We start from the raw sequence: 12,731 nt of genomic DNA on the forward strand, positions 1-12,731 counted from the left end.
GGATGGAAATTTCCCCAACAGTATTTCCCAAAATTACATTACATAGAATGTACAGCAGAAACAGGCCATTTGGACCAACATGCTGGTGTTTACTCTCTACACGAGGCTCCTCCCACCCGTTTTCATCTAACCCTATCAACATATCCTTCTATTAACAGACAGAAAACAAAGAGTAGGGATAAACGGGTCTTTTTCAGGGCGGCAGGCTGTGACTAGTGGGGTACCGCAAGGATCGGTGCTTGGGCCCCAGCTATTCACAATTTATATCAGTGATTTGGATGAGGGGACTAAATGTAACATTTCCAAATTTGCTGATGATACAAAGCTAGGTGGCAGTGTCAGCTGTGAAGAGGATGTGAAGAGGCTTCAAGGGGATCTCAACAGGCTCAGTGAGTGGGCGAGAACATGGCAGGTGGAATATAATGTGGATAAATGTGAAGTTATCCACTTTGGTAGAAAAAACAGAAAGGCAGAGTATTTCCTAAATGGTGAAAGATGGGGAATGCAGATGCTCAAAGGGACCTGGGTGTCCTTGTACACGAGTCACTGAAAGTGAACGTGCAGGTTCGGCAAGCCATTAGGAAGGCAAATGGTATGCTGGCCTTCATTACAAGAGGATTTGAGTACAGGAGTAAAGAAGTCTTACTCCAATTATATAGGGCCTTGGTGAGACCACACCTGGAGTACTGTGTACAATTTTGGTCTCCTTACCTAAGGAAGGATATATTTGCCATAGAGGGAGTGCAACGAAGGTTCATGAGATTGATTCCTGGGATGGCGGGACTGTCGTATGAGAAGAGATTGAGTAAGCTAGACCTGTATTCTCTTGAACTCAGAAGAATGAAAGGGGATCTCATTGAAGCATACAAAATTATTACAGGGCTTGACAGGCTGGGGAGTCTAGAACCAGGGGCTACAGCCTCAGGTTAAAGGGTAGACCATTCAGGACTGAGATTAGAAGAAATTTCTTCACACAGAGGGTGGTGAATCTTTGGAATTCTCTACCCCAGAGAGCTGTGGAGGCTCAGTCATTGGGTATATTCAAAACAGACGCCGATAGATTTCTGACTAGTAAGGGCATCAAGGGATATGACGATACGGCCGCTGAATGAAGTTGAGACAGAAGATCAGCCATGATCTCACTGAATGGCAGAGCAGGCTCAAAGGGCCGAATGGCCTACTCCTGCTCCTATTTCTTATGTTCTTATGCCTTTCTCCCTCGTATATTTATCTAGCTCCTCCTTAAATGCACCTATGCTAGTCGCCTCAATTACTCCACATGGTAGCAAGTATCACATTCTTACCTCTACTAGGAAAAAGAAGTTTCTCCTGAATTCCTTATTGGATTTATTAGTAACTCTTATATTTACGACTCCTAGTTTTGGAATCCCCCACAAGTGGAAACATCTTCTCTACATCTACCTGTAAACATAGAAACATAGAAGATAGGAGCAGGAGTAGGCCATTCGGCCCCTCGAGCCTGCTCCGCCATTCAATGTGATCATGGCTGATCATCCAAATTCAGTACCCGGTCCCTGCTTTCTCCCCATACCCCTTGATCCCTTTAGCCTCAAGAAATATATCCAACTCCTTCTTGAATATATTTAATGAATTGGCCTCTACTGCCTTCTGTGGTAGAGAATTCCACAGTTTCACCACTCTCTGGGTGAAGAAATTCCTCCTCATCTCAGCCCTAAATGGCTTACCCCTTATCCTTACACTATGACCCCTGGTTCTGGACTACCCGCCATCGGGAACATCCTTCCTACACCTAGTCTGTCTCGTCCTGGTGAATCTTCACTGAACTCCTTCCATGGCAAGAACATCCTTCCTCAGATAAGGCGACCAAAACTGCACACAATACTTAAGATGTGGTCTCACCAAGGCCCTGTACAACTGCAGCAAGACATCCTTGTTCCTGTTCTCAAAGCCTCTCGCTACGAAGGCCAACATACAATTTGCCTTCTTAACCGCCTGCTGCACCTGCATGCTTACCTTCAGCGACTGGTGCACAAGGACACCCAGGTCTCGTTGCACTTCCCCTTCGCCCAATCTATTGCCATTCAGATAATAATCTGCCTTCCTGTTTTTGCCACCAAAGTGGATAACCTCACATTTATCCACGTTATATTGCATCTGCCATGCTTTTGCCCAATCACCCAACCTGTCCAAATCATCCTGGAGTTTCTCGGCATCCTCCTCACAGCACACACACCCTCCCAGCTTTGTGTCATCTGCAAATTTGGAGATATTACATCTAGTTCCCTCGTCTAGATCATTAATATATATTGTGAATAGCTGGGGTCCAAGGACCGATCCCTGCGGTACCCCACTAGTCACTGCCTGCCACTCAGAAAAAGACCCGTTTATTCCAACTCTTTGCTTTCTGTCTGCCAACCAGTTTTCTATCCAAGTCAATACCTTGCCCCCAATCCCATGTGCCTTAACTTTACACACTAACCTCTTATGCGGGACCTTATCGAAAGCCTTCTGAAAGTCTAAATATACCACATCCACTGGTTCTCCCTTATCTATTTTACCAGTTACATCCTCAAAAAATTCCAGTAGATTAGTCAAGCACGATTTACCTTTTGTAAATCCATGTTGACTTTGTCCGATCCTGTCACTGTTTTCCAAGTGCTCAGCTATTACATCCTTTATAATGGACTCTAGCATTTTCCCCAGGCTTACCGGTCTGTAATTCCCCATTTTCTCCCTACCACCTTTTTTGAATAGTGGGGTAACATTAGCTACCCTCCAATCCATGGGTACTGTTCCAGGTTCCATCGAATGTTGGAAGATACGGCTATCAAACCCTTTCATAATCTTAAAGACCTCTATTAGATCAACCCTCAGCCTTCTCTGAGAGAAAACAGCTCCAGCCTGTTCAGTTCTTACTGATAGTTATAACCTCTCAGTTTTGGTATCATCCTTGTAAATCTCTTTTGCACCTTCTCCAGTGCCTCTATGCAGTTTTTGTAATATGGAGACCAGAACTGTTTACAGTACTCCAAATGTGGTCTAACCAAGATTTTATACAAGTTTAACAGAACTGTTCTGCTTTTGAGTTTTGTACCTCTAGAAATAAACCCCAGTGCTTGGTTTGCATTTTTTACGGCCTTGTTAACCTGCGTTGCTACTTTGAACGATTTGTGATTCTGTACCCCTAGATCCCTTTGCTCCTCTACCCCATTTAGACTCTTATTTTCCAAGGAGTATGTGGCCGCCTTATTCCTCCTACCAAAATATATGTAAAGATATATAAAACAACTGTTCCTTTCATACCGGAATAAAGGTAGGCTCCTCCATTGGGGGCTGATTGGCAGGGATTTCCAACTTGAGCCAAGGTGGCTTTTTCCTTTGTAAACTGCTTGTACTATCTCGACGTTCATCAGCCATCTTTGCAGTTTAAGGTTGAGATCTGTTGGAGAAAAAGGAATCACAATTTTGTTTATTTTTCTCAGCATCTCAGGTTCAGGTCTCAGCAGAATGCAGCCAAATTTCTCCACTATAGGCAAGTACATGAGGATTGAAGATTTCACCAAAGTGAACAAAATTCAAAGTTAAAAGCTATTTTTCCTATCAATTCGATGCATGGATTCATTATAGTTAACTGAGGGCCTTTCTGCTCCTCTACTTTGCATTTCAGCATCAATTTTTCTCCCATTTCCTGGTGAAGGCACTGATTCATGCAGGGATACAGGTCCACAAGCAACGCCCTACCATCATCTTGTGCGAGAACCTAGAAATTCAAATTTAACAGGATATTTGTCATGAGCCTGCTCCTCTCCTCACTTGACACACACACACACACACACACACACACACACCTCCGCCCCCCAATCAGGGAAGTCCAAGAAGACACAATTTCTCAGTTTCATATTCTAGTCTACTGCAGTTAATTCAAAGTCATGAATTAAAATTAAATTAGAACTAAAAAAAATTTAAATCATCCACTAATTCAAATTAAGCAATTGAATTAAAACTGCACAGGAAAGTTTTGGTGCTAAATAAAATCAAATTATCCAGTAATTTGAATTAAGTGACCTCTAGCTAAAAGGGGTATAGTGTATTCTACAGCAGTATAGTATTATTTGTCACATGTCTTCTGCTGTTACAATAACTAAATTACATGTAAAAACATGCAGGAATGGTTTTACATCTAATGCAGGAATGTATCATATATCGCAAAAGGCCACTTCCGACCTTTCACTGTACCCCACAACCTCTTCCAACCCCACTTCCTTCTTCGCCACCCTTGGCAAAGAACTCTCCCCAAATCACTACAACTGCCCTTTCAAACTCTTAACATCCAGTCCTTTGCCTTCCATTCACCACAATACTTGGTAGCTGCTCAACCACTCCCTCACCTCCACATTTGTGCCCTTGACCCACCCATAAAACCTCCCATCCTGGTCGTTCCCCTCTATTCCACTCACATGTCTTTAGAAGATCCCCTCTCATTCAAGGCTGAAAAGTCCAAAGTCCCAATTTTAACTCAGGACGGGTTGGGGTTGGGACGGGCAGAAAGCCCCCACGGACAGCTAGATGTTAGGCCCAGGTCACTTTAATTCGCAGGCCGAACTTACATTTCTCTGCACTGTCTGCTGCCTGAAGATGGTGGGAATGATCTATGTACAAACAGCAACGAGATAATGACCAAATCATCTGTTTTACTGACGTTGATTGAGGGATAAATATTAGCCAGGGCACCGGAGATAACTTCCCCGTTCTTCTTCGTAATAGTGCAATGGGATCTTTTACATCCACCTGAGACAGTAGATGGGGCCTCGGTTCACCACCTCATCTGAAAGACAGCACCTCTGGCAGTGCAGCGCTCCCTCAGCACTGCCCTGGAGTGTCAGCCTAGATTTTGGTGCTCAAGTCTCTGGAGTGGGACATGAACCCACAACCTTCTGACTCAGAGGCGAGAGTGCTACCCACTGAGCCACGGCTGATAATAGGATCATCTGGGTGGCCTTTCACTGTATCGTTTCCAGACTCCGTGCAGATCATTTTCAACTTCGGCGGGGGTGGAAAGCTGACGGAAAGGAAAGTCAGGCGGCTCTATAATGGGCGGGTCCGTAACGGGCGTGCCAATGCACAACAGCCAGTTTTCTGCCCCCTGCTGAAGTTGAAAATTAACCCCAGTATCTTGGTGAACAATTGAACATACAGGTAGTACACAACTGAAAGCAGTTTGAAACGGTTCACATTCGCAGAATTTTTAAAATATTAAAAATCTTCAAAAATTACATAGAATAGCATAGCATTTACAGCCGAGAAACAGGCCATCCGGCCCAACTGGGCCATGCCGGTGTTTACGCTCCATATGAGCCTCCTCCCACCCTACTTCATCTAACCCTATCGGCATATCGGAGAGAAAGGGCTTACAAATATTTCACTGGTAATTTTTGACAAGTAATTCTATTTTTGGAGCTAGATGATTATTGCGCTGACTATATCCTTTTTATTATTTCTAACAGACTAGCGCCTGGAGTTTCTGCAGGAGTTCTTCCGATCTACTGCCTTCACCTCAGCGGATCCACCGGAGACCCAACTTAAAAAGCAAGAATCAGTTGTTTATGCCGTTTCTCCAGAATTGCCACTGATCTTTCGCCAAAGTTATGGCAGGAGATCGGGAGAACTCCATGAAAATTCCCCCCTCCCCCCCGCTAGATATTCTAAAACTCTATAAATAGCTGAACTGTACTTCTTAAACAAATATTTCTTTCTGGGGCAGAATTCTGAACACCCAAAATGAACAAAATCTGTTTCACTGTGTGAACTCCCTTCGGTGCACTCCTGTGGTGCGGTTCTGCTATTTACTCGATGAACTGGCACAACAGAGCCCCGCCTTTTCCAGTTGACTTTGCATTTCGATAACTGCAGTGACCTTTCCCCGCCCACCCACCCACCCACCCCAATCCCAAGCTTAGTTTCATGTTTTCTTTCATTAAGAAAAAAAATTATTTTCGAATATTTCAGCTCTTTTTGCATTTGACCATTCAGAATGTTGAAGTGGAGCCACCAACAACACACTGGCTAATGGGCCAGTGCTCCACTTGTTGGAAACAGAAATACTGGATTTGGCTAAAATACTGCAACTTTCCGCCCACATCTCCCCAGAGAAATGATGGTACAGTAGCCAAATACCACAGTGTTTATGTGAAATGTTGTCACCACAGCCTCCAGAGATCACAATATGAAAAAATAAGAACATTCAGCCGTGGGAAGGCTGGAAAGGCCTTAGGGGAAATCATTAGTACAACCTCCGTTAACCCTTTGAGGATTGCAGGTGCATTTCTGTGCCATACTGAAAGCTGGAGATGAGCCAAATGCCTTGGAATAACACTACAGTTTAGTACAATCTGATCTCAGCCACTGACTCCGATTTTAACTCGACCCCGGCAAAAACAGGGCTGGAGGCATTTAAAATGAGAACCGTCAATTAACCTCTTTGATTCGGCTGCCTTCTCGCCATGTCCCGATCTCGACATGCTCTTTTGAGCAGGCGAGTGGGACACCCACATGAAGGGAGCGGGGTCCGTCTTTAAATATGCAGATAGGGTCTGGTGATGTCATCAGGACCCGATCTGCAATTTTAGTCTGAGGCCTGAGCGGGGAGCAGTGTCCTTGCCCCGGGCTCCCCCCCCACCCCCCACTTAGATCACCTCCAGATCCCTCTCCCCCTCAGCCAACGGTCAGTTACCGCTCCCGTTACCGAACTCCTGCTCTCGCCCGCCACTTAGTTAGTGGAACTGGCCGGATGCAGATGTGTCACTGGGACAATTTATGTAAATGAGGCTGATCTATGTCCCTGGATATCCCCAGGCGCGCCACCCGATTTGAGGCTCACGCACACTGTACCTGCCCCTCCACTTTAAAATCAAGGCCAATGAGTCTCATACTAGCTTAACTCAATGAAAGTGGCCTGATCCTCCCTCCCTTTACTTCATGGAAAATAATCATTTCTTCCTCTTTTTAAAAAAAAAAATTTTTTTTTTTTTTTTTTAAATGTACAGAGCAACAGAACACATTCTTACTTTTTCTAGGAAGATCTTAAATTCTAATTTTTTATTATTTCTGGATGTAGTACTGATTTACTGCTTCTATTAAGTAGAGGAGAATGGACCAAACAGCGAGTTTGACTGGTATTTTGATTCTCACATACACAGCAAATAAGCAATCAAAGTCCTGGAATGACTCAATGGTTTTACTCTGGAATCTCAGGAAATCAATATTGTTCACAAAAGAGGAAAATGATAAGTGGGAAGACAACAAATCCCACAAATTTCTCTATTTACTGCACGTAGTGCTGTACGACTACGTCAGTTTTCCATAAAAAGTCTTGGCGGCACTGAAAATACCAGTTTCCCAGAGGACGGAGGAATCAGATAAGGGTCTAGCTACGAATCTTGATAGAGTCCTCCTCTAGAACTACTACTGCAAAGCGCAAGGAGAGCAGATGTCACTGAGCTGACTGTCTTGGTGTTGGTCTGATTGTTGCCAGGTTAAGAGGTTACATTTTGCGCATGCTTCACTTCCCCAGCAGATTTCTGACCTAAACAGTTTCAGTCTGAAGCTTGCTAATGTCAAGAATCGTTATTGAATAATTACTATAACAGCATCCAAACCAGTAACTGACTTCCTGCGTGAACAGCGCTTTCATTTCTCCGCATTAGAGGGTGGCGCTGGCTTTTTATTGATACTGGAAAAGCCGTAGGGGCTTTTGGATAGTGTTGAAGAACTGTATGTCTGAAAAACATTAGCTTCTCTCTTCTCGCCACAGATGCTGACTGATCTGCTGTGTGTTTCCAGAATTTTCTGTTTCGGTTTCCAATTTCCAGAATTGCCATTTTGATTTTTTTTGCATTTGTTTCTTCAAATGGGAAACCCATCCGCTAAGAAGAAACACAATCTGAAGCTGGCTGTGGTCAGGTGGAAGGTCGCGAAATGGTGACTGACGGGGGATGATCTCTGGACATTGATTTTTTTTTTCTGTTGTCTAACAATTGACAATTTAAATTCTGATACATTTCTTAACTTGCCTGCACCATCTTGCATTCACAAACTATTACCTGGCTGCAAAATATGACTGCTTCAACAAAAGCTGATCATGCCAACAGTGCAAACAGGAAAAGAAAGCATAACGTACTTCCCTATCTGCCGTGTGGTTTATTCAAAACTAAATATAGCTTTCTACCAGTGCAGGAATAACCTTGACTCACATTTTTGCAAACTTCCCTTGAAACCAAAAAAACACATTGCAGCATCATTTCATAGTCTGCTGCAATTTTAGACCGAGTTCTGATGCAAGGTTTTGTTGACCATTTTTGTCGGTGATTTCAATACACAGAAATAACGTCACTGTGAAAAAATATTAATTACCTACAATTCCATTACGTGGAGAAAACCAAATTCAACAAGGATTACGCAGAGATAAATCTATTCTCTGTGCTCAAAGCAATCGACAACTGGTAACCGCAATGCATCTTCTGTGTTCTCTGTTATCCATTCTTTTTACCGGTCTCTGTGATCAATGAGTTTTCCATGTCATAATTTGCTTCCTGATGGCTACCTCCTAAAACTGGTGTGCCGTGTGGTTCTGTAAGCCTCAGAGGGTCAACCACAGATCTGAACAGAAAAGCAGACAGGCTCAGATGGGCTCAATACGTCATTGAGAAACTGAGCTGTCGGCAAACAAAATGGTTTTTAAAAATTCTTCCACCTACTGACTAGGGTCGCCAACTCTGGTTGGACGCATTCCTGGAGGTATCATCACATGACGCCCCGCCTCCCACTGCCTCGCCCCCACACTCCCGCCATAGATCACCCAACACGTCCATACTCGTGGTGCACCGCCTTCCTACGCCAATTGGGAAACAAACAGACTCTTTGTTACCCGATTTGATGATTCCTGACTCTCGGTCAAACAGCCTTTTTTCCCCCAGCTCTAATATTTTTATAACTAATACGCAAAAGTGTTCAAAGAAATTGAAAAAAGAAACTTCAATGCGCTGATGATTTTTCTCCTGGGTTGCTCGCAGTAGTGTCTTGGAGATTAATTCCTGGCGACTCCAGTTTAATCCTGAAGGGTCGGCAACCCTACTACTGGTTCCACTAACAGATTCTTGAGTGGGTCTTAAAATGGGCGGCCAGTGCATACATCCGAAACAGGCAAGAGCTTTATTTAAACTGGTTTCTTACGCGGGTCGCACGAGCCCGACGCAATTTTCATGTACCAATGGGTGAAGTGTGTGCTGTGCACGCTCTTCGCAGTGGTACTAGAGGTACAGTGGCCTAATCAGCTGTCCTTCAAGGGCCTGCTGGAGTCCGCTCCCACCCCCTCAATGCCTCCGCATCCCCCCCCCACTCCCCACACCACGTGAAGTTTTGACTTCTGGCTCCGTTCCACAGAGGGTGCCAGTTTGCACTGGCCCCACCAGAGAGCTGTCCGTCAGGATTTGTTCCAATGAGGCTTGAACACGAATATGGTTTGGGCCTCTCACTAGAGCCATCAGTTCATCCACCGCCTGCCCGATATACACTTAGTATAAAAATCAGACCCAGTGTCTCTTGTCCAGTGTAGAACTGAATTATTGTTTTGGTTTAGATATCAGGAAATGTCTTTATTTTCTCCTAAATTTTTCACCATTTTATTCTCTCTAACAGCACTGTGAGAGTACCTTCACCACACGGACTGCAGCGGTTCAAGAAGGCGACTCACCACCACCTTCTCAAAGGCAATTAAGGATGGGCAATAAATGCTGGCCTTGCCAGCGACGCCCACATCCCGTGAATGAATAAATATTTTTTTAAATTGAATTCAATTTATTTTGGCCTTACTGCAGGAACTGCTTCAGTGACATCAACATATCATCATCACAAGGAACGCAATAACAGATGATAAAGACTAGCAAAGCAAGCATGGACATCCTTTGGGGAAAGCTCACTCGATAACTTTCCCAGGCAGACGTCTGCTCTTTCAAACTGAAATAAGCCAGACCATTCATGAAAAATATTTGCCGAAATGTTTTTGTTTGCTTGGTTGGGGAGTGGGGGGGGCGGGGGGGGAAAGAGAAAAACGGTCTGTCATTTACCCTAAAATGACATTCAGATAATGGACAAAACTTGTACTACCTGCATGCATTGATGAAAATGGGGGGGGAAATTCAGTTGGCTGCGCCACCCGTTAGCGCCTTGAGGGAGCGCTAAGTGGGTTGCAAGCCAATTCGCGCCCGGGCACGGCACTGCCCACGCCTCCCGCTAAATTCTGCAGGACGTTAGTGGTGGCGCTAACCGTAAGCGCTGCGCCGCTGCCGACGATGTCATCGGTGTGCGCAGCGCCCCGCTGACGCCCCAGCCGCGATACTCGGCAGTGCCCCGATTTACCGCCGGACGCTATGTCCGACAGGGTCAGGGTGGTGTACCTGCGGCCGGGGAGGTGCAAATTAAAGGCGAGATGCGGGGCGGTCATTTTTGTTGTTGGCCGCCTGCCAGCACCTGCCTGCGCTCCCGTCCCCGGCCTCCTGAACCCCCCACCCCCGCCCCGCCACCCCCGCGCCCCCCCCCCCGCCCCCCCCGCACCCCCCCCCCCCCCCGGAGTGCCGGCTGCGCTCCAAGAGCCCGGCACTTCTCCTCGGTGCCGGGCTCTTTTGCCTGCACTCCAGATCCTCGGGGGCCCAGCTGGGCCCCTGGTCGCGCTGCACAAAGCCCCTCCCCTTTAAGGGGAGGAAGGCCTGCAATACCACAGCGCGACGTGCCGCAGTGTGTGGCGCTGCGGCACGTTGCGCCACGATATTCACTCGCAGCGCCCCAAGAAGGATGTGGGGCGCCTCCAGTAGCGCCGTGCTTCCCTTTGGGGCGCAACCACTCAATTTCCGGTGCGGGGGCGCGAATGTTTCCGGGTCGCTACATTTAGCGCCCTGGCGTCCCAAACGGGGCTATACTCAATTTCTTCCCCAATGTGCCTTATAAAAGCTTTTATTTGAATACAGGTTTTAAATTTTGCAAATGCTTTAAAAAAAATTCAAACAGACTTTGTATTTTACACTGGGTTTTAAATTAGTAAGCAATCAACAGGTCGGTTCTTCCAACTTCCATCAACGAGCCCCTCCATTTTGGTAGAGAATGGAAGTTCCAGCGTAACCAAAAAATATTGGGGGAGAAATTCAGAAGCACCCATTTTTGGTTGCCCACCCCCATTACCCAGCACACAAACGGTGAGGTCCGAGGAGCCCCGGATATTTGGCCTCGGGCCTCATTAGACTGAAAAGGATGTTGTGGGAGGAGACGGCACAGGCAAGTGCTGCAGTTAAGTGATAGGATTGGAGTCAGGTGGGACCGAATGGGCCCTCGGGGGGGCGGGGAGGGGGCGGTGCCTGGTTGTGGTGGTTGAAGGTCAATCGTCACAGCCCCAGGACATCGGTGCAGGAGTTCCTCAGGGCAGTGTCCAAGGCCCAACCATCTTCAGCTGCTTCTTCAATGATCTTTCCTCCAACATAAGGTCAGAAATGGGGATGTTCGCTGATGACTGCAGTGTTCAGTTCCATTCACAACTCTTCAGATAATGAAGCAGTCCATGCCCGCATGCAACAAGACCTGGACGACGTTCAGGCTTGGGCTGATAAGTGGCAGGTAACATTTGCGCCACAGAAGTGCCAGGCAATGACCATCTCCAACAAGCGAGAGTCTAACCACCTCCCCTTGACATTCAATGGCATTACCATCGCCGAATCCCCCACTATCAACAGCCTGGGGGTCACCATTAACCAAAACTTAACTGGACCAGCCACATAAATACTGTGGTAACAAGAGCAGGTCAGAGGCTAGGTATTCTGCAGTGAGTGTCTCACCTCCTGACTCCCCAAAGCCTTTCCACCATCTACAAGGTACAAGTAAGGAGTATGATGGAATACTCTCCACTTGCCTGGATGAGTGCAGCTCCAACAACACTCAAGAAGCTCAACACCATTCAGGACAAAGCAGCCCGCTTGATTGGCACCCCATCCACCACTTTAAACATTCACTCCCTCCACCACCGGCGTACCGTGGCTGCAGTGTGCATCATCTACAATATGCACTGCAGCAACTCGCCAAGGCTTCTTCGGCAGCACCTTCCAAACCCGCGGCCTCTTCCACCTAGAAGGACAAGGGGAGTAGGCACTTGGGAACACCACCACCTCCAAGTTCCCCTCCAAGTCACACACCTGTAATGGTATCAGTAAATAGAGATGGTATTTGCCTGTTTGATTATGATGCCTTACCAGCATGTTTGCATGTATTGATTGCTTGTGCCTGACCAGCAGAGGTCATGTGACAGAGACAAGCAAGGCAGTTTAGTTTAGTTTCAGTTTCATTCTAGATGCATCACTAGCATGATGTCTCCTGTAAATGCTGTATAAAGAGTTGAACAGACTTTAGATTAAAAGACATTCTCTTTCATAAATGTCTCGTCATTGAACCCACAAAGAAATCAATACATGGTGTCAGAAGTGATTGAAAGAGATGAAGAGGAAAAATCTGAAGTTAAATCAGCTCTCCGCAGATTAGCAAGCCAAAAGAGAACATCGTTGCTTACCATTGGAGAATTGCTAACGAAGTGAAAAAATGGAAGGATTACACCCACCGGCGACGCTTCAGTTGACAGGTAATGTGGCTGAAAATTGGAGGAGATTCAAACAACGTTTAGAGTTGTATTTAGCGGCAATCGGAGCTGACGAGAAAAG

The 12,731-nt window shown here is 46.0% G+C and overlaps 1 protein-coding gene across 3 annotated transcripts in view; it reads right to left on the minus strand.

The window, feature by feature from the left end:
- rhbdf1a (rhomboid 5 homolog 1a (Drosophila)) overlaps positions 1 to 12,731 on the minus strand; it is a 423,866-nt gene that overhangs the window by 150,477 nt on the left and 260,658 nt on the right. For all 3 annotated transcript variants that reach the window (XR_015079926.1, XM_086000460.1, XM_086000461.1), the window contains exon 4: positions 3,286 to 3,421. Coding sequence is in view for 2 of the 3 variants with exons in the window: in XM_086000460.1 (XP_085856586.1) it covers positions 3,286 to 3,399 (114 nt within the window). In the remaining variant the exon portion in view is untranslated. The remainder of the gene's footprint in view (positions 1 to 3,285; positions 3,422 to 12,731) is intronic.

Source organism: Somniosus microcephalus, chromosome 11, assembly GCF_052327205.1.
Source record: "Somniosus microcephalus isolate GS21.2 chromosome 11, FLI_Smic_1.0, whole genome shotgun sequence".
NCBI classification, from domain to species: Eukaryota; Metazoa; Chordata; class Chondrichthyes; order Squaliformes; family Somniosidae; genus Somniosus; species Somniosus microcephalus.